The sequence below is a fragment of the Sminthopsis crassicaudata genome, chromosome 4, assembly GCF_048593235.1.
Source record: "Sminthopsis crassicaudata isolate SCR6 chromosome 4, ASM4859323v1, whole genome shotgun sequence".
NCBI lineage: Eukaryota > Metazoa > Chordata > Mammalia > Dasyuromorphia > Dasyuridae > Sminthopsis > Sminthopsis crassicaudata.
The window spans coordinates 314,672,736-314,696,269 of NC_133620.1; the positions used below are offsets into that span (position 1 = coordinate 314,672,736).

The following is a 23,534-nucleotide window of genomic DNA, read 5'->3' on the forward strand; positions in this document are numbered from 1 at the left end:
TTCAAGATCCATATTTTGTTTACATAGTGAATGTTTTTTCTTTTAATATTTTTGTTTTTTGCTTCTCTTCTTTTAGATTGTCTTTCACTTCTTTGTATTTGCACACCTCTTCTATTACTCTTTTATTTCTTTGGTGAGGTTTGACTTTGGAGATTCAAACTTTCCTATTCTGCTCATTATTTTTGCTGCACAGGACATAAATTTGCTTTCAAAGTTCTCATTTCTCTTTAATCCATTCAGAAATAGCACATTGTATTTCCATGTTCTCCTCAATTTCCAAAGAATTCTTTGTCAGCAAGTATTGGATCATTTTCCTTCATTTTGCAGTATTTATCCATAGATGCCTTAACTCATTTACTAGATCGAGAGGTCATATTTCCTTCTGTTATTAATATTTTCATGTTAATTTATCTATTTATATTCAAGGTTTTTTAAGATTTCTTTCTTCCTATTATTCTATATCTCTTTTGTCCTTTGTAGTTAAACTCCTTGAAAAGGCAATCTACAATAGTTGTCTCCATTTTCTCTCCTCTTACTTTCTTCTTAATCCTTTACAATACAATTTCTGACCTTATCATTCTACCAAAATTGTTTTAAGAGATACCAATGATTTCTTAGTTGCCAAATCCAATGACCTCCTCTTCTTTGATACTCTCTTTCTCTAAGTGTTTGTGGTTGGGATACTACTGTCTCCTAGTTCTCTTACCTATCTAACCACTCCTCTGTCTCCTTTGTTCGACTTTCTTCCAGATCATGTCCTCTAATTGCAGATGACTCTCAAGATTTCCATCCTGGGCCCTCTTCTCTTCTCTTTCTACACTACTTCAGTTACTGATCTTGTTAGCTCCCATGGATTTAATTACCATTGATATGTTGATAGTTCTCAGATGTACCTTTCCTGCCCCAATTTTTCTGATGATCTTCAATCTTTCATCTTCAATTGTCTTCCAGACATCTCAAACTAGATGTCCAGTAGATATTTGAAACTCAATATGTCCAAAACAGAATTCATTATTCTTCCCCTCTAAACCATCCTCTCTCTTACATTTCCCATTGCTATAGATGACACCACCATTATCCCACTCCCTCAAACTCACAACCTAGGAGTCATCCTAGATTCCACACACTCTCTCACTCCCCATATCCAAACTATTGCCAAGACCTACCAATTTCACTTTGGCAATATATCTCGAATACATTTCTTTTCTTCTCTGACACTGCCACCACACTCTAGTCTAGGCATTCATCACATCACATCTAGACTATATAATAGCCTGCTGGTAAGTCTGCCTGTCTCAACTACCCAATCCATTGGACGAATGAAGATTCAGCCACAAACATGATTTTCCTAAAATGAAAGTCTGATGATGATCATGATCGCCATCATCATCACCATCACCCATACACCCATCCCTCAATAAATTCTATAGGTTCCTATTGTCTCCAGGAGCAAATACAAAATTCTCTATCTGGCATTCAAAGTTTTTCATAACCTAATCTCCTCCTAACTTATTCTGTTCTAGTCTTACACCTTATTCCCTTCCATGTTCTCCTTGATCCAGGAACATTGACTTCCTGGCTTTTCCATAAAAACACTCTAGCTTATAACTCCAAGCATTCTCTCTGCCTGGAGTGCTCTTCCTCCTCTTCTCCAACTAACAATCTCCCTGGCTTCCCCAAGTCTCAATTAAAATGCTACTTTCTACAGGAAGCCTTTTGCAACCCCCTTAATTCCAGTGTCTTTCCTCCGTTAATTATTTCCTATTTGTCCTGTGTATAACCTATTTTCTATTTATTTGCATGTTATCCCCATTAGATGGTAAACTTTTTGAGGATAAAAAGAGCTCTTTGCCTCTTTTTGTATACCCAGAGCTTAGCACAATACCTGGCACATGACAGGAGTTTAAATGTTAAATGAATTGAATTGAAACTGCTTCCCTTACCTCTTTCTCTTTCTTTGCAGAAATGTTTACTTGTGTTACTTGTGAGATGATTTTCCCTCTTTACCTATATTGTATTTCCCCCTCTCTTTCTAATACTCTCAAGATAATCAAGAAATAGTTGAACTAATTAGCCTCCTTCTATGAGTTCTGATGATGGGGGTTTAGAGGGAACACTTGTATCATCTTTTTATATTTGAATATAAATAATTTATCCCTATTTAGGTCTTTATCATTGTTCATTCATGTTTGTTTGTTTGTTTTTATTTTTCTCTTAACTGCATTTAATCTTCAAAGTTTCTATGAATAAAAATTCTTGATAGTAGATTATACAGAAGTCCTCTATTTCATCAAAGATTATTCATTCCTCCTCCCTGCCCCCCTCATACAATTATACTGTTTTTCTGGAGAAGTTATTCTTGGTTGTAAGGCCTATATCCTTTGTCTTCTGGAATATCATATTTTAAGTTTTCCTCTCTTGTCAATGGCGGGTGCTAAATCATGTATTTTCCCAACTGTAGCTCCATTTTGATTTTTTTTTTCTGGGAATTTGTGTATTTTTTCTTTGACTTAGAAGCTCTGAATTTTGGCTAGGATGTTCTTGAGAGTTTTCACTTTACAGACTCTTTATTGACTGGCTTTGGCATACTCCTAGTTCTATATCATCCTATATATATATATATATATATATATTTTTTTTTTTTTCACAAGAATTCCTAACTACCAATCTCACCAGTCTCAGAAATCTGTCTTTTGACACCTAGTTATGCTGGATATCAATAAGGTATGTATTCCATAAGTTATATATTACTATATAGGTCAAGAAGTTATATACTTCAATACAAGCAATTGTGTTTATATGAATGTAATACCAATCTGATTTTCTCCATGAGACATAAAATGTTCCCTAGCAGATGACCCCACCTCTGGGACTCAATACTTTCTTCTACAGGTATATTTTTGCTCTGCATTCATCATAAAAGTATTATTGCACTATCCATTTCCTTTACAAGAAGATGAGAGAATTTAACATTGGGAACATAACTATAGTATAAAAACCATGCATTCCCTTCCCATTTTATTCCACCCCCTCTGATTTATTCCAAGCCACAAATTAGCTGTTGCTTTATCTGACCAGGTTTGGGGTCAAATGGTATGTCATTGCCTAAATAAAATCAGGAATCTTGACCATTAGGCTCGCAGAGCTTACATAGGATTTATTGTGATGTGCCTTATTTGCTTAGGTTTCAATTACAACTCAAACAAATAAGGCACATGTGTTCTCTGATGTGTTCCTCTGACAGTAAATGATTAACCCTTCCCTCTTGCCTCAGCAGGCTGAGATTTGCTCACCGTTGTATATTCAAAGTAGTAAAGGCAATTGTCAGTCAGAATGAACCAGCGTCTCTTCCACGTTTTTACCCTGCCACCTGCAGAGCAAAAGGAGATACACATTTGACAAGAGACAACTAAGAAGAGTATGCACTCCATAACACATAAGTATTTCTTCTCAGGAAGGATGAATGAGTAGGAGGGAAGGAATTTTATGGGAACATCTAGGTTATGGCAAAATTTACATCAGTTACAAAACACAAACAGAGCCAAAACAGAAGCATCTTTCACAAGGTGCATGATCTGTGGCACAAGCAGAGCAAGCGAGGCTGAATGACATCCTTCAGATGGAATCAGACAGCAGAATGGACAGGGTTCAGGTGGAAAAGAACCCAGTGGTGAACAGTGCAAACTGACTTGTGCTAAAGAAGCATCAGCAATAAGCAGATCAATGGAGCTGAAATTAGAGAGAAGTAGGAGGAGAGGGGAAATGTAAACATTTTACTTAGAGCCAAATAGTATAAAAGATCTAACAAAACCAAAGGCATTTAAGAAGCTGCTAGTTTAATGTCAGAAATGGGAGAAGAGGGAAACAAGAAACAAGAACTTTTAGTTCTTTTGCAATAAATTCCAACTTCATTGTGGAACATTGTGACTTTGGATCCTAGCTCTCATGACTGTCCTTTCCATGTTGATTAGATTACGTCCATCTTGCCTATTTAGAGGAAATTTATTGACACTGTCTGACTAATAATTTCAAAAAACATTTTTCTAGGCTCAAGGCAAATAAAGGGCATACCTTTTAATTATTATTAAAAAAAATCAACTCTTTGGGTCGTCTATGTATTTTTTTTATTCTTCCAACTAAGGAATACAATTTACATAGGTAAAAGAAAGTAGGAGGAGTGGGTGAACATTAATGTTAGTAGCAGATGTTTCACTCAGTCCTTAAGCCATTTCCCACCCCCCCCCTCACTAGCTATTAAATAGACAAATACAAATAATTCTGTTTTAAAAGGGCATACTGATAATAAAGGAGTTAAAAAAGCTTCTTTGAAAGTGACTCTAAATCAATCCTGACAACCTATTATCAAAATAATACAGTGAGCTGTTCAAGTGAGGAAAAGATAAAACTTCTTAATTATCCTTTAAGGATTGATTTCACAGATTAAGTCTGTATTTGTTAAAAATCTATTTGGCATTCCTAAATACTTCTTTTCTTATCTTTTGTTAATCCAGGATTACTACAAGAGAGAATTATTCCTCTAGTCTACAGAAAAAGCAAGGATCATATAACATAAAATGAATACTACCATAATCATAGAATTCCAAACTAGAAGGGACCTTAGAGGTTATCTAATCTATCCATTTAACTTTTCAAACAGGTCCAGAAAGAAGGAATGTTCTACCAAGGTCACAGAGTTATGTGACACTCAGAACCAGAATTTGAATCCAGGTTTGCTTTTTTTTCCCCACTTCAAATTCAGAATTTTTTCTTTTTAAACTACACCAAGGCCATCATATTATTCTGTTCCCACATGCTTTTCCAACTCACACTCCTCAACAGAAAGTGGGGAAGCTTTCAAAGGGAAAGATTTCCATTGCCAGTGACTATTTTTTAAATCTTTCCATCACCATCAGATAATGCCAGGAAAAAAAGGGCTATAGTAAGTACAGATTGTTGAGTAATAAAAAATGGAGCTTTGAAAACAACATCAACAAAGAACTTGGCAGATTAACAGAAGAATCAGCTCATATTTAGGCTCTCTATGAGATTCTGCTTAGATGTAACTGGCTAAGAGGGGTAAATGATTTTAATTACAAACTGCTGAGATTCTAAATAACTGCTGCCTTGGCTGTTAAATCACCTTCGGCATTATCAGGTGTGTCTGTCATCCATCTATATAGCTCTAATCTCAAGTAATTGAAGAGCAGACCTCTTCCCATCAAATTACTCTACTGATATTATGAATTGGAAATATGATCAAAGGCCATGGATAAGAAAAACTAATAGATGATGAAAATATGAAAAAAAAAGTCTGGGTGAACACGAGAAAGAAAAATGGGCAGAGGAAAAATAATAAGAAGCTTATTGAGATTTGGTGATTTGTTTTTTTTCAAGATAAATCCCAAAGGATCTGAGAGAACTTCTCTAAGTTTGCGGATACCAGGCCTATTGAATGTTCAGCACACACTGAACATTCAAACATTACTTAAATCAGTATGGGCATATAAATAAGTGCCCATGCACATCCCATTACAGAATGATATCCTGATGATACTTGCCTTTTGAGAAGGGACAGCAAAAAGAGGATGTTAAGTGCCAAAAGAACATGGAAGAAAATCCAGGAGATAAAGCAAAATAGAATAAAAGGTATTTCTCTGATTACAGAGAAACCTAATCATTTTCTCAGGACAGTTCCCTGCAGTAATAAAGAATTCTAACATGAAGCACTGCCACAGAGAGTGTTTCTATGTTGAAGGAACAGACATAAAATGAGCAGACGCATCACTGAGAATATCTCGGACAGTCCCTGTGGAACTCACAGGAAAATCTTCCACCTTCATGAGTGATATATCCCCTTCTTCCACTGGTTCAGGTGTAATGGTGGATATACCCATGATTGCTCCCTTCCTTCCTTCTTTACTTCCAATATGAGACATGGGTCTCCTGAATTCCCTTTTAAATTTCTTGATTTTAAGTACTTTTCTTTTTCCAATCATTCTTTCAGCTCACAATCTCAAATGAGAACTCCCAGAAATATCTCAATTTAAATGAGTTTTGTCACTGGTATGTTACTGGCTTGTTTTGTCACTAGTTCTCTCTTTGGTTCTAATAAGGTTTAATACTTAAATGCAAAACCTGGGCAGAACCCTCTAACTGGGAAAAAATGTAAGCATTACTTAGGAAACTAGCAAATAGAGAATAATTACTAATAATGGAATATGAGAGTTAATGCTAAACTTTCAAAACACTGACTAACTGAAAAAGGAGCTGACGAACAATTCTCCTACAATGCTTGAAAACTAGCAGAAAGGATGTAGGTTTAGTTTCTAAACTTTGTCTTCTTTTTTTTATTTTACACTTTTTATTACATTATGAATTCAGAAAATACAAGGTCTGCAACTTCACAGGAATAAACACTAAGAAATGGTTCAAAGAATCAACTATTCTTCTTTCATACTTCTTTGCAGAGGGACTTTGAGAAAACAAAGGTTCCTACATTTTTCCTCTCAACAACTTCAAAAATAGCTTCATGGATTTTAAATGGATTTGAGTAAATCTCTCTGTGTGTGTATCTATGATATGAATAAGTCTTGTCAATAACCTTAAGGACAATTTCATTAGATTTCTCCTGATCTCACAGACCTATTGTACACTAACATACATTCAATGCAGATAATGAAATTGTGGATTTAGGTTATTGGAGTCTAATTATAGGAAGTACTGTTGAATGTCCTTATAAAAAGGCAAAAAATGAAATTTCTATTACCCTCTGATCCTGAGCAGAATTCCCTAGGGACTGTGCAAAAAGTCAGAAGCAGCATTAACAGTACCATCAGCAATTACAAAAATGGAAAAACCAAATAAAATAAAATAAAATAAAATAAAATGCTGCAGCAATTACAGTGGCCTGTGCAGAGCAAGAGAGCAGGTGGGGTTGGGGATGGGGGATTACATACCTCCTGGAGTTTGGGGCAAGGAAAAGAAGAGCCAAAATCATGGAAACATACAAATGAGGGAGAAAAGAAAATTAAAACAAATAAATTAAACCAGGCTCCTTATTCTTATTATGCAATGCATCAGTCACATTCATGTCTGCTTGGGGAAGGAGCTAAGCATAAAAATGCTACCTTCTGGGAGCAAGTTTTCAGCTGGCCATCAGTTAAATGCATGAATGAAAGAAAGTAGAATAATCTTATATTCCACCACCCACTTTGCAAATGTAAAGTTAGAGGCAAGTACTGAAAACGTGGCCCAAAAGAAGCTACAATTCAGCACTTACAGAACTAATCTTTATTAGTATGTCTAGACCCAGGGGAAAGGAATCAAAATTCCTGGCAACAAACATTAATTCAGGAAAAATAAACTTTTTATCTAAAGCCAGTCCAGTTTTTTTTTTAAGTACATCTAAGTGTAGACATAAATGTATCTGGTACCCAGAACATATATTTATAATTATGCTTTTGTTACAATGATACTGATGGCTGCTTCTCCATTATAATTATTGAGGCAATAATTTTAGATTTCTCTATCATACATCAGTAAGATGTGAAGCCAACAGCCAAGGAAAAGCTTGATTGAAGTTTATAAAATTGATGCAATGAACCACAAATTTGTTTAAAAATTTAATTAGAATTAGAATTAGCTTTACTGGAAGAAGCAAACTGAATCTTAGTTGTACTTTTTCCAGTTTTTTCTCTAATCTTATTTTTACCTAATCTTTCACTTTATGTCATTTTCTTCTCCAATAATTGCACTTTCAAAATTCTCTTTTGGCCCTACCTGCCTGGAAATAAGTGATAAATAGCAAGTTAACTAGTTTAATGATTTTAAAACAGTAATTGCTAAGGAGTATACGTACTATTGGTTTAAAGAAGCATGGCTTATTCCAGAGTAACATTCAAAACTGAAACCACTAGAGTGGCTTTTTAACATTAAAGAACTTGTAATTAAGAGTAATATGATTTTAAAATGGAAAACTATAAATCCTCTGAATTAGGGATAGTATAAGACATCATTTCACCTTTACAGATGTCAGTGATGACCAAGACTACTTCTAACTTCCCTGGGATGGTTAATTGAGATTATTTAGAAAGATTATTATACCCATAAATTAGCTGATATGAAATAGAATCCACCCACAGCTAATTGGGCAAGGTAAAATGAAACAAAATTACTGATTTTGTGCAATAATAAGAGTCCAAATAGTTTGGAGTCCTTCTGTTTATCAAGTATAGGTGGTAGATCAGTCCTTTTTATATTTTGAAACAGCTCATATAAAGATAAGTATATTTCACAAGGAATTATGCAAACTTGTATAAAAACCTTACAGAAAAAAAAAAGATTCCTCCTGGATACCCCCTCCCTCACTTGGTGCCAGGGAAGATATGACCCTAAGTTCCAGCAACAGAAGCTCACCTCATGCAGAGGGAGAGAAGGAAATAGAAGAACTTTAAAATTTTTTTTCTAATGAATATTTCTGATTAGCACTGGAAAGGAGAGGGGAGAACTCCACTGCCTGAGAATGATTAAGAGTGCTGTGGATGCAGCTGCAATCAAGCGCTCTGGGATTGCCATGCATGCTGTCTGCTCATGGAGCCAGAACGCAGAAGGAAGTGATGATGCACTGGGAGGTGGGGAAAAGGCAGGAGCACCAGATACAAGGTATAGGAATGGGAAATAGAAAGATGGACATTGTTGTTCACTTCCCATATGACTTATGGGGAAAAGAAAAAAAGGGAAGAAACAATTCCTAGAGGAATTTCCTTGAAACACAATCTGGTTAGTGAACCCCAGAAGTAAAAATGTGGGAAACATATATTTGGATATTCCACAACTGAGTCAGGTTTATTTCTCAACAGGGCATATACTTTATGGAATTAAAGGAGAAATATACTATTTCTTTTTCAGATGGGAATTTATTATAAAACAAGCCACATTAAATTAGTCCCTCCTTAAAGTTTCTCTAAGTTTGCTGAGAATTATACAAATTCTTGCACCTGTATTAGCTGCCCTGCTCACAGAAACTACTCACCAAGTTTTAGTAGCCAGCCTTCACGATCTGGATTGAAGAAAGTATGAGTAAGGTCATTTCCGTCATCTTCGGGGATTTTAAAGGGTTCATTTTTTATGCTCTCGTAGAGATTCTGGGATAAAAGATCACATTATATATGTCTATGACACTATCAATGTTGTTCCTTTTACCCTTTATATTTAGTCATTTTCTTTATAAAGAATGAAAAATTTGAAACCTATTGTATATTTAAATATAGCATACAAATATATGAAAAAACATAAAAATCAGATGATCTCTTGTCCAATATACTTCCTTATTTCAAGATTTAAAATCTACCATCCCTTTCTCAATTGTTTACTTCAGTCTCTATGCTTACTTGGCAATGAGATTCAATCTTAACCTAAATTCTATTCCAAACTCAACAAATTCTTCTGATCCAAAATTATACTGACTAACAATAACTCATATCAGGAACGGAGCATGATGAAGATAAGAGTTTTGTGCCTGGAGTCAGAAAGACCAGAGTTTAAATCCTGATTCACACAATTACTAATTACATGACTTTGGGCAAGTCATTTAACCTCTCTAACTCTCATCTGTAAAATGGGTATAATAACAGCAACTAACATAAAGAGTTATTGTGAAAACATATGAGATAAAATATGTGAAGCACTTTATAAAAACTTTAAAATGTTATTTGAGTATCAGTAATTATAGCCTTTTAAATTGAGATACTCTTCCACACACTCACCCTGAGCAGCTCTTCTGGTAGATCACCTCCATCATTAATACCTCGATTCATGGCAATAAACCTCTCCACTGTGGGCTTATCTTTGACATTGGGGTTATGAAGACTGGTATTCAACATAATGATGGCAAAGGAGAGAACATAGCAAGTGTCTACAAGAAATAAAACACCACCCCCAATCAAATACTAAACTTGAAATTCTAAAATTAAAAAGAGAAATTAACAATATTGAAAGTAAAAAAAAAACCTATTGAACTAATAAATAAAACTTAGAGCTGGTTTTATGAAAAAAAAAACAAACAATAAAATAGATAAACCTTTGGTAAATCTGATTAGAAAAAGGAGAGAGGAAAATCAAATTGTTAGCCTTAAAAATGAAAAGGGGGAACTTTCCACCAATGAAGAGGAAAATAGAAAAATAATGAGTTACTTTGCCCAACTTTATGCCAATAAATTTGATAACCTAAGTGAAATGAATGACTACCTCCAAAAATATAGGCTTCCCAGATTAACAGAGGAGGAAGTAAATTTCTTAAATAGTCCCATTTCAAAAAAAAGAAATAGAACAAGCTATTAATCAACTCTCTAAGAAAAAATCTCTAGGACCAGATGGATTTACATGTGAATTCTACCAAACATTCAAAGAACAATTAACCCCAATGCTATATAAACTATTTGAAAAAATAGGAATGAAGGGGTCCTACCAAATTCCTTTTATGACACAGACATGGTACTGATACCCAAACCAGGTAGGTTGAAAACAGAGAAAGAAAACTATAGACCAATCTCCCTAATGAATATTGATGCTAAAAACTTAAGTAAGATATTAGCAAAAAAAACTACAGAAAATCATCCCCAGGATAATATACCATGATCAAGTAGGATTTATATCAGGGCTGGTTCAATATTAGGAAAACTATCAGTATAATTGGCCATATTAATAACCAAATTAACAAAACCATATGATCACCTCAATAGATGCAGAAAAAGCATTTGAAAAAATCCAACATCCATTCCTATTAAAAACACAAAAAAATGGACTTTTGCTTAAAATAACCAGTAGCATCTATTTAAAACCATCAGTAAGCATCATATGTAATGGGGATAAATTGCAACCATTCCCAGTAAGATCAGGAGTGAAAAAGGTTGCCCACTATCACCATTACTATTCAATATTGTATTAGAAATGCTAACTTTGGCAATAAGAGTCGAGAAAGAGATTAAAGGAATTAGAGTAGGTAAAGAGGAAACCAAATTATCACTCTTTGCTGATGATATGATGGTATACTTAGAGAACCCCAGAGATTCTACTAAAAAGCTATTAGAAATAATCCACACCTTTAGCAAAGTTGCAGGATACAAAATAAACCCACATAAATCATCAGCATTCTTATATATCACTAACAAAATCCAACAGTTAGAGTTATAAAAAGAAACTCCATTTAAAGTAACTACTGAATAGTATAAAATATTTAGGAATCTATCTCTAAGGAAAAATCAGAAACTATATGAGCAAAACTATAAAACACTTTCCACACAAATTAAATCTGATCTAACCAATTGGAAAAATATTAAATGCTCTTGGATAGGGGGAACAAATATAATAAAGATGACAATACTACATAAACTAATCTATTTAGCGATATACCAATCAGATTCCCAAAAAACTATTTTAATGAGTAGAAAAAATAACAACAAAGTTCATATGAAAAAACAAAAGGTCAAGAATTTCAAGGGAATTAATGAAAAAAAAAAAATCAAATGAAGGTGGCCTAGCTGTACCAGATCTAAAATTATATTATAAAGCAGCAGTTACTAAAACCATTTGGTATTGGTTAAGAAATAGGCTAGTTGATCAGTGGAATAGGTTAGTTTCAAAGGACAAAATAATCAATAACTTTAATAATCTAGTGTCTGACAAACCCAAAGACCTCAGCTTTTGGAATAAGAACTCAATGTTTGACAAAAATTGTTGGGAAAATTGGAAATTAATATGGCAGAAACTAAGCATTGACCCACACTTAACAACACATAACAAGATAAAGTTAAAATGGGTCCATGATTTAGGCATAAAGAATGAGATCATAAATAAATTAGAGGAACATAGGATAGTCCTGTGGAAGAGGAATGAATTTATGTCCAAAGAAGAACTAGAGATCATTACTGATCACAAAAATAGAAAACTTTGATTATATCAAATTGAAAAGTTTTTGTACAAACAAAACTAATGCAGATAAGATTAGAACTGGGAAAACATTTTTACAGTCAAAGGTTCTGATTAAGGCCTCATTTCTAAAATATATAGAGAATTGACTCTAATTTATAAGAAATCAAGCCATTCTCCAATTAATAAATGGTCAAAGAATATGAACAGACAATTCTCAGATGAAGAAATTGAAACTATTTCTAGCCATATGAAAAGATGCTCTAAATCATTATTAATCAGAGAAATGCAAATTAAGTAAACTCTGAGATACCACTACACACCTGTCAGATTGGCTAGAATGACAGGGAAAGATAATGAGCAATATTGGAGGGGATGTGGGAAAACAGGGACACTGATACATTGTTGGTGGAATTGTGAATATATCCAGCCATTTTGGAGAGCAATTTGGAACTATGCTTAAAAAGTTATCAAACTGTGCATACCCTTCAACACAGCAGTGTTACTATTGGGCTTATATCCCAAAGAGATCTTAAAGAAGGGAAAAGGGCCTGTATGTGCAAGAATGTTTGTAGCAACCCTTTTTGTAGTAGCCAGAAACTGGAAACTAAGTGGATGTCCATCAATTGGAGAATGGCTGAATAAATTGTGGTATGTGAATATTATGGAATATTATTGCTCTGTAAGAAATGACCAGCAGGAGGAATACAGAGAGGCCTGGAGAGACTTAAACCAACTGATGCTGAGTGAAATGAGCAGAACCAGAAGATCACTGTACACTTCAACAACAATACTGTATGAGGATGTATTCTGATGGAAGTGGAAATCTTCAACATAAAGAAGATCCAACTCACTTCCAGTTGATCAATGATGGACAGAGGTAGCTACACCCAGAGAAGAAACACTGGGAAGTGAATGTAAATTGTTAGCACTAATATCTGTTTGCCCAGGTTGCATGTACCTTCGGATTCTAATGTTTATTGTGCAACAAGAAAATGATATTCACACACATGTATTGTACCTAGACTATATTGTAACACATGTAAAATGTATGGGATTGCCTGTCATCGGGGGGAGGGAATAGAGGGAGGGGGGGTAATTTGGAAAAATGAATACAACGGATAATATTATAAAATATATATATATATATAATAAAAAATTTAAAAAAAAAAAAGAAAAGGAAACAATTTAAAAGGAACATAAAAAAAAAAAAAAAAAGAAATGACCAACAGGATGATTTCAGAAAGGCCTGGAGAGACTTACATGAACTGATACTAAGCGAAATGAGCAGGACCAAGAGATCATTATATACTCCAACAATAATACTATATGATGATCAATTCTGATGGACGTGGCCCTCTCCAACAATGAGATGAATCAAATCAATTCCAATAGTAAGTAATGAACTGAACCAACTACACCCAGCAAAAGAACTCTGGGAAATGACTATGAACCACTACATACAACTCCCAATCCCTCCATTTTTATCCGCCTGCATGTTTTATTTCCTTCACAGGCTAATACACTATTTCAAAGTCTGATTCTTTTTGTACAGCAAAACAACTGTTTGGATATGTATACATATATTGTATTTAATTTATACTTTAACATATTTAACATGTATTGGTCAACCTGCCATCTGGATGGGGAGAAGGTGGGGAAAAATTGGAGCAAATGTTTGGCAATTGTCAATGCTGTAAAATTACCCATGCATATATCTGATAAATAAAAACTATAATTATTTTTTAAAAAAAAAAGAAATAAAACACCAAAAATATTGCAATGCTAAGAAGATCCGTCATATGTCATATAAGAAAACAGTAACTGACCAAGGGAATCAAGAATTTAAAACCCTAATCTCTAGAAGAGTCTCTTCAATTCATATGAAAGTTTCTGAATCTAGAGAAAGATAGGCAATTGACAGAGTTACATAACAAAGTTTATGACATCTTGTGCCAGTGTTAGATATCAGAAGACGTTCATACTTCTAACACCACAACTACAAAAGAAAAGGTAAAAGGTGAGAGATGATCCTATGGCTCCTGTACATTAAAAATTATTAGATGGCAAGGAAAGAATCTTCCAAAACTGCCTAAAAGTCATGGGATTAGTGACTGCTAACAGCTTTATTTACCTGTGGATTGAAAGACTCCATTATTGCATTGACAATATCGCTGTGCAAATGCCTCCATCATTCGATCAATCTTCTGTGCCTCTCCTGGAAGACGAAAGCTCCACAGAAACTGCCTATATAAGTGGAGAGAATGTCTGTTACAATGCCCTAAGAAAATATTTTTTTCTCTGCATTTCAGAATTTCTGGCAACATTTAATATTAAACAATGATAAAATGATGTGCTTGGATTTATAAATTCTGTCCTAAAGAACTTCTCTACATTTCAAATACATTGGCCAATCTTATTTATGCTAATGTAATAACTGATTTGTTCAATAACAAGTACAAGAAAATGAATAAACTGTACCACTGGGTAGTATAAAAATGTAGTACCTATTGAGTGCCCAGCAAGGCATTTAGTTAACTGAAATGAAATCAGAAGCTTGCTCCCTTTCATGGATTAACAAACAACAAATACCAATTCTATAAACAGGGATTTTTAAATAACCTAAAGAACTCAACCAAAAACTGTATTGGAATTAAACCTTTATCATAGACTAAAATCTTACCTGCAATTATCTATATATAACATTGATTTCTAAAAACTTAACAATTTAAAAAATATATATACTCTTGATCTCTAAGCTACATGAAACAAAACTCCTTCAAACGGGAGAAACTTAAGAGGAAATTAAAAAAAAAATTATATGGGAACTAGATGAGGGGTGTATGTGTATAAGCACTTCATATACATACCCCTCACATACAAATATATATAGAAACACGTGTATATGTATGTTGTATTGTGTCTTCCTTGTATTCTTGGCTTAGAAAGGATAAGCTTTACCTTCTAATACTTTCATTTAGCCACATAAATCAGTTCCATTTTATGTTAAGTATAAAAGAAGAAATGGCAATAAAACAACTTGTTCCAGGAACTGTTTTTATCTGAACTTAAGGAAAGAATGATAAAAAAATGATGATGATGATTCTGAATGTATTGAATGTAACCAACAATGATTTAACTAGAAATGATCCTATGGCCCAGGATCACACAAAGGCATAAATTCCACAAATTTTACTAACAATGTGACAAAAAGGAAGCATTAATCAAATGGCTAAATACTGAAGATTTGTTTTAAGAGGGATTTATTATAACAATTGAGGGTTAAGTTATGGCCACAAATAAATATAAAAAGACTTTAAGTTAAAGAACTTGGGCTTGATCAATATAAATTATGAAGTAATGAAAACTGTGTAACAATTTAACATCTATCAGATATCTAGAAAGGCACAAGGAAACTAAAATTAATACACTAGATCCTATGCTTTATAAACTAACAGAAAACAAATCCCAACAATAAAAATACAAACCACAAAATATTCTTGATAGTTTAGTAAATAAGCTGTACTAGAATTAGAACATCATTACAGACACAACTATTGCTCTAAGTGTCTAGGCACATTAATCGCAAAATGTTAAAGCAATCTCGAGATTAATATCACAATGTTCAATTTCACCACACTTAATAATCTTATTTTATAAACTATGTGAAATAGAAAGTTTTCAAAGATCTCAAGAAAGAAATTAACACCAAGCAGGAAGAAAGTGAAGAATATATTATCCCTGTTATACTGTGTGACAATATAATTGTCCCTAAGATATTTTCAATGCATCTACATAAGATAAGCAGCATCTCAAAACTCTCATTCAATTACAAAAAAGTAACTTATCTACTTGTGCAATAATTTGTAAGATATTAATTAAAATATAAAAGACTAATAGCAGGATAACAACTAGTATTTGGAGTGCTTCTATATAAAATTCATCAAAAAGAATAAGATTAAGAGTGACAATAGCTACACTTCATTTTGGTTTTTCAGGTTTGCAAAGTTCTTTATATACATTATTTCACTTAAGACTAATGAAAGCTCTGTGAGACAGGTAGTATAGGTATAAAACACCAGAAAAAGGGAAAATCAATATTCTCTGATTGGAGAGTAATCTCAACATAGTAATAAACAGAATCTGACTACACATATCCTCTGTTATAAGCAAACACAACATATGAAAATCCCAATATATGCAAAATAAGGCATCCCAAATGATCTATATGGATATTCTTTTCAAATAAGCATCAAGTTACTTGATGAAATTCAGCTTAATTTCATGAGAATGGTAAAGCAAATATCAAGAAATTATGTCATTCTAATACACCCACATGGTGAAAATTCAACAGTTTTGATTTGTGACAATCATACAGAAGAATCCCAAGATGACAGAATTTAGAATTGAAATAATTCGTATTTACAAAATGAAATATCTATTTCTCCACTTTTTTAAAGATATGTTAGAGATTTTCTTCATTGAATAAAAAAAAGGATAGAAGACATTAAATAAATTTATACTTTCATAATTTGAAGACAAACTAAGAACTCTTAGGGCTTTTTTTTAAAAGCTATTATTTTATAAAAGTACAGCTTTGTTTCAATAATTATATTTAATGCAGTCCCCTGGATATGGGACACAATAAATACTTAATATTTAAATAATAAATAGCACTTAATAAATACTTGCTTATTGTTCAAAGAGTCGTATTAATAAATAAGTTAAATCTTTGCCTCAGAAAGGTTTGGCAAACAAATTGGGTATCTTTTATCCCTATTCTTCTTTTCCTGTTATGGGCCAGAACTCTGTATTTGAAACAAGGATTCTTACAAGGTGTTAGTCAGTGGAATTGATAAAGGCAATGGTTATCTAGTTTAGCATGGTGACTAATAGCTCTCTAGTTCAGTACATTAATATAGTTCTACAAGATTCACACCTATAATAATGTAATTATAATAGAATACATAACAGCCAGCAGGGACTCAGAGACAGATTCATTCCATCATCCACCTGTGTGGTGGCTGGGTGAAGCACAAGCCCTCAGACTCAGAGCCAGATTCATTCTATCTTCATCAGCCTTGTGGAGGCTGGCCTATCCTTCTGCTCCCCCCACTGAGACCAAGGACAGTCTCAAGGGCCTCCAGAAAGCTAGCTGAGCACCAGACGAAGGAGATAATAAAGACTTTTTGACCTTAACACCTGACTATTCTCATGGTGATTACTCTGTTGAAAAGAAGGCTGCTCCCAAGACCTCCAGAAAACCAAACTAGAACTTTACATTTTCCCTTTCTATCTTTCCCACCTCTCTATTAATTTTCCTAAGAAGCTATAATTTGGTTTAAATTTGTCATTCTTACGGAGTATTTTGTTTTCCCTTAAAAATGGAAAATATCATGGTAATGGTAACAAAAATATTGAATCAAGAATTGGAAGATCTGAGCTTAATTCTAACTCTGCTTTCAACTAATACTGAACATGTCTCACTGACTCTATAAACTAAGGGATAGGAGATAGTAGATGACTTCTAAGGTCTTGTTTAGTTCTAAAGTTCAGTGACTAGTATATTTCTTTAACAAATTAGTTTTTTAAAATTTATGTGACAATTTTTGAATGAGTCAGAGTTCTGGTTACCTGGTTAAGAAAAAAAAATTATTCCCCTCTTCTATAAATAAAAAAGTTCTTCTAATCCATTTAAATTATGAATCAATCTGCAAAATAATTAGTATACAATACGATGCTATTTGACTTTGACATCTTTCACAATTTCTCCATAATAATCTAAAAGCTTTCAATTAAGTCTCAACAGATGACTGCCCCTCAGGAAAATCAATTTTAAGAGTTATAGATTAATAAAATATCTTATATGATATATAGCAGACATTTTTAAACAACAATCATTTCATTCCAAAGCTGCTTTTCATGCTTTCCAAACTATTTATCTCTTGGTATACTTACCGTAATGCCTGGACAAGATTAAGATCTGTGAATTCATGCAACTCCACAAAAGCATGAAGGACTTGGATGTTAAATTCATCTCTACCAAGGTTAGTTTTAAAAAAAAAAAAAAAAAGAAAAGAAAAAAAAAAGGAGGAAAATTAAAAGGCATAGTTCATCACAAGATAAAATTCATTTCCACTTCCCAACATCCCTCAGAGGCAAAAATTCCTTTTAAATGGATATTCTCAGAGATTAACTCCCATTGGATTAGGACTAAAACCATTATCTTAGAATTTCCACAAATTGGGAAAGAAAAATCAGATTTTTCATGTAAGATAATCTACATTCAATACACTTCATTATCTGTGGAATGATATTATAAAATCTCAGAGCAGGAAAGTATTTTGGAGAGCCTATAGTCCAAAGATAGGTTTGAGAACAGGGTTCCTGATTCTAATTCTCTTAAAGTTTGAAAAAGTCACCCAAAAAAACAGTTTAGCGAAGGAGATCTCTTTCACTGTTTAGCTCTTTACTAATCTTTTCTACCTCCCCCAAAGTCAGGGCCATATACCTTTCACCTAGGTAGTCTCCAATAGCAGTTTTGTTGAGCCCTTCACCTTTGTATAGGAATTGTGCAATATCTTCACAAGTGTTCTTCAACAGGTCATTTTCTATTAGGAACTGGATCCCCTAGAATATTATAACAAAAGTGCCAATAATTCTAACAAGCTTTAAATATATTCTCTTACTTGATGCTTATAACACTCTGTAAGGAAGTCATTACATGGGTCACACAGATAGCAACAGACAGAAGTAGAATTCAAATCTAGGCCTCTCCTTATTCTAAGATCAATGCTTTTAATACCCCACAGTGTCCCTCATTCAATAAATCTGTAAGGAAAAAGAACAAGGAAGGAAATAAGTGTGACTAAATAAACTTTTAAGGATTCAACAAATAATTGAAAAATTAGAGGATCAGTTATCAGATGTCTCCATCAGATGAGATGGTAGGCTAAAGCGATGATAATTTCTGCAGGATCATCAGAAAATCAAAAAATTTAAGAGGACACTTCTGGGTTCTTATCAAAAGTCATAACTGAAAGATGCCACCCACAGTACTAATAGCCATGATGGGATACAATTTTTCTTACCTTTTTGGGGTCCATATTGAACTTTTTCCTGCCCATGGCTACCTGTTTGTTCCTCTGCATGTTTTTCCTATAAAATAATTATCACAATAATTTATTGGTGCTCTTAAGAGAATAATGAAAATGAATGCATATCCAAAGACCCAGTAAATGGAGAAAATTAATTTAACCTGGTAAGAAACCCAGGTCAAAAAACAAATTCAATGACAGTATTCAAATTGTCATTTTTACATTTGGTAAATGTCACAGAAACCTCAAATTTAGTAGATAAGGAATATATGAGAATACAAATTATTTTCTTCCATATACAAGGGTTAAAGTTGGGTTACACAGGCATTTTTTTTCATTAATTGGGAACAATGAAATATAGATATCAGTGAGACTATTTAAAAGGAACACAGGAAATGTAGAAATATAATTTAGATGCATTCCATGGTATTTCTAAGATGAACCCTGTATTCTTACAATGCATATGGATTTAGTCTAAAGATTCTAAAAATGATTCTTAATGTAAATTATATTTAAAATCCATGAGTGTTAATTTTTTTATTATTAATTTATGTGTGTTTCTCATAATTCAGTGTTCAATGTATGTTTGAAAAGGAAGCTTTAAATAAAATGTAGATTTAAAAAATTAAGAGAGAATAACAGAATCTTAGGGACAGAATGTATCCTTATTTTACGAATAAGAGGGTTGAATCTTGCTACACACAACCAACTAGTGGCAAAATAAGGAAGAAACCATATCTCCTGGTTTCCTGGCCTGCAATAAATTAAATCTTTCTGGTCTCATTAACTAAAAAAGACTAAATTGACCTTTATACTGGTTGACTCCTTACTTCATGGCAAAGACTGTCTTCATCTTGCATACAATGTAGTACTATTTCCCTTCCATCTCATCCAAATTTTTTCTTTCCTTCTAAGTTCTGTTCATATATCAATTCCTACAGAAACCCTATTCTGATCCCTTCAGTTGCTCCAGCTGATGGTATGCTGGTTTAGAATTGATTTTTTTTCCCCCATAAGAATGCTTTAAATACTTCTTTTTTTATTGTACACATCTTTTTCAGTAATGATTAGGCTCAATTTTTCAGAGTATTATTACTTACAACAAGAGTTTAAAAGTCTCATTTTACTAAATTTCTACCTTTTTAAAAATTAAATGTTAGGTTTGGACTGTCAATATATGTCACCTTAAGCTGTATGTTGAGCTCCTTTGCCTTTGAGAACACATTATTCCATTCTTTTCTATAATTTATTTGGGTGTAGAAGTCTTGTTTCAAATTTCCTTTCCTTCCCATAATATTCATTTCCTTCCCTATCCTGGCTACTTGCAGAATTTGTTGTCATTGGAATGATTAAATTTGACTACCACATGTCTTGAAGTTAGCAGCCTAGGTATCTCTTATTTGTTTTACTGATTTTCTTGAAAGCAAGTTGTTCATTTTTTCAAATGATACTTTGTTTTAGGTTCAGAAGTTCTTCATTGGATTGTTATCTTGTCAAATTTCTTGCTGTCTTAGACTATACAGATAGATAAAAAATGTTTTATTTCTTATTTTTGAGAGATTTGGAAGGTCAAAAGAATCAGAGAAAGCATCTAGTCCTCCATTTTATTGGTTACATAACCTTTCACTTCTGATCAAAACAGATTGCTCCATATCCTCACCAGCAAACTTTCCAGTTTTCCTTTATGTTTCATATCTCCCTACTAAAATGTAACCTCCTTAACAAATTTTTTTTATATTTGTATTCCCAGTACTTATCACAGTGCCTGGCACTTAGTAAATACATAATATGTGTTTGATTTAATCTGGAAATCTGGAAAGAAAGGAGGGTGGATTGGGGGAAGCAATTATCAAAAGCAAAACATTTTTGAGGAGGGACAAGATGAAAGGTTAAATGGGAGGGGGGAATAGGACAAAAACTGCTGGGAAAACTGGAAATCAGAATGGCAGAAACTAGGTATAAACCAACATCTTACACCATATACCAAGATCATGTCAAAATGGGTACATGATTTAGACTTAAAGAATGATGGCACAAAGCAAATTAGTGAAGCATAAAATATTTTACTTGTCAGATCTATGGAGAAAGGAAGAATTTACAACCAACAAGAAATAGAGAGGATATAAATAGGATATAAAATGAATAATTTGGATAACATTACATTAAAAAGATTTTGAACAAACAAAACCAATAAAATCAAAATTATAAGAAAATATGTAGAAAACTGGGTGAAATAGTTTTATTGTTGCTTTCTCTGAAAAAAATCCGTATTTCCCAAATATAAAAAGAAATGAATCAAATTTATAAGAATTCAAATCATACCCCCAAGTGATAAATAGTGAAAGGGAGAGGTAAAGCCAAGATGGTAGAGTAAAGGCAGGGATTTGCAGAGGTCTCCCTCAACTCCCTCCAAATTCCTTTAAATAATAACTCTAAACATATTTTTAAAGCACCAGATCACACAAAAAGATGGAGTAAAACATTTTCCAGCCAAAGATAACTCAGAAAGGCAGCAGGAAAAGTCTGTGGTATCAGGGTGGGAATATACCACACAGCTCCATTTCAGGTAGCAAAACACGAAGAGGCCTTGAGCCTCTGAATTAGCAGCAATGCTAGTGGTTTCTAGACCTCTCAACCCAGAAACACCAAAAGAGGACTTGGAAGGTCAGCAAAAATAGTTTGTCTCATTAGGATGAGAGGGCCTCGGGAAATCAATAGCTTGCAGAGGCCCAAGCTCACAAAAGATCTCTTTACTAATAGTAAGGAAGGATTCTATTTCTTTAACACACCAGAATTTTAGTCAAAGTGGGGTGGGAATCCTCCTCACAGATCCAGGGCAGAAAAGTGTGCCTAAGGTCAAGTTCCTAAAAGGATCTCTGAAAATGCTGCACAAAATTCCTGAAGCTCTTGACAATGCACCCTTAACCCCAGGAATGGAGCCCCATTTTAACCAAAAAAAAAAAAAAAAAAAAAGGAAAAAAGGAAAAAAGAGCAAACAATAGAAAAAGATTCTGACCGCAGAAAGCTAGTATGACAAGAAAGATCAAAACACACACCTGAAAGATAACAAAGTCAAAGCTCCTCTACCTAAAAGCTCCAAGAAAAATAAGAATTGGTTTCAAATAAGAATTGGTCTCAAGCCATAGAAAAGTTCAAAAGGGATTTTGAAAATCAAGTAAGTTAGATAGTGAGAAAATTAGGAAGAAAATTGAGAGTAGTGCAAAAGGAAATACAAAAAGCTAATGAGAAGAAAAATGCTTTAAAAAGCAAAATGGGCTAAATGAGGGGGAAAAAAGATAAAACCATCACTGAGGAAACTAATTCCTTGAAAATTAGAACTGATCTGCACCCAGAGAGAGGACGTGGGGACTGAGTATGGATCATAACATAATATTTTCACTTGTGTTTTTTGTTTGCTTGCATTTGTTTTCTTTCTCATTTTTTACTTTTTGATATGATTTTTCTTGTGCATCATGATAATTGTGGAAATAAGTGTGGAAGAATTGCACATGTTTAACCTATATTTGGATTACTTGCCATATGGGGAGGTTTTGCAAAAGGTGAACTCTGAAAACTATCTATACATATGATTTGAAAATAAAAGGCTTTATAAAAAAAATTAGAACTGAGCAAATGGAAGCTAATGACTTTATGAGAAATCAAAAAACAATAAAACCAAACAAAAAAATAGATAACAAGGTGAATTGTCTCATTGGGAAAAACAACTGACCTGGAAAATAGATCCAGAAGAAATAATTTTAAAATTATTGCTCTTCCTGAAAACCATGATCCCCCCCCCCCCAAAAAAAGAGCCTAGACATTAACTTTCAAGAAATTATCAAAGAAAACTGTCCTGATATACTAGAACAAGAAAATAAAATAGAAATTGAAAGAATCTATTGATCACCTTTCCTTCAAATACAGGACTCAAGAAAAGTTACATCATAAGGGACTTAATAAGGTTCATCTGTTTATATTCCTATACATGAGAGGTTGACATTTTTAACTCATAAGAATTTTCTCATTATTAGGAAAGCTAGATGAATATATAGACAGAAGGCATAAGTATGAATTGAACATGAAGGCATGATATCTAAAAAAATAAAATTAAGGGGTGAGAAAGGAATATACTGGGAGAAAGGAAGAGGTGAAATGATATAAATAAGCTTCCATAAAAGAAGCAAGAAAGAGCTTTTACAATGGAGAAGAGGGGAAGGGAGGGGTGAGTGAACCTTACTCTTAACAGATTTGGCTCAAAGAGGAAATAACATATATATTCAATATGGGTATAGAAATCCATTTTACCTTGGAGGAAAGTAGGAGGGTAAAGAAATACTAAAAATGGGGAGGGTGAAAAGAAAATACATAAGGGGGGAGGAGGTGTCAGTAGCAAAACACTTTTAAGAAGGGTAGAGAATAGAATAAACAAAGGGGAAATATAGTTAGCAATAATAACTGGAAAAAGAATTTTGAAGCAAATTTCTCTGATGAAAACCTCATTTCTCAAATGTA

At 33.4% G+C, this 23,534-nt stretch overlaps 1 protein-coding gene across 4 annotated transcripts in view; it reads right to left on the reverse strand.

Moving 5' to 3' along the window:
• Nucleotides 1-23,534, reverse strand: part of CYTH1 (cytohesin 1) — a 183,990-nt gene that overhangs the window by 20,934 nt on the left and 139,522 nt on the right. For 3 of the 4 annotated variants that reach the window (XM_074260277.1, XM_074260279.1, XM_074260278.1), the window contains exons 4-10: nucleotides 19,017-19,083; nucleotides 18,437-18,555; nucleotides 17,884-17,964; nucleotides 14,060-14,172; nucleotides 9,765-9,913; nucleotides 9,032-9,143; nucleotides 3,294-3,370 (exon numbers count right to left, since the gene is read on the reverse strand). In XM_074260277.1, the coding sequence (XP_074116378.1) occupies nucleotides 3,294-3,370; nucleotides 9,032-9,143; nucleotides 9,765-9,913; nucleotides 14,060-14,172; nucleotides 17,884-17,964; nucleotides 18,437-18,555; nucleotides 19,017-19,076 (711 nt within the window). In that variant the 5' untranslated portion in view covers nucleotides 19,077-19,083. Of the gene's footprint in view, nucleotides 1-3,293; nucleotides 3,371-9,031; nucleotides 9,144-9,764; nucleotides 9,914-14,059; nucleotides 14,173-17,883; nucleotides 17,965-18,436; nucleotides 18,556-19,016; nucleotides 19,108-23,534 lie in introns of those variants that run through there. The other variant, XM_074260280.1, reaches the window with a different exon arrangement.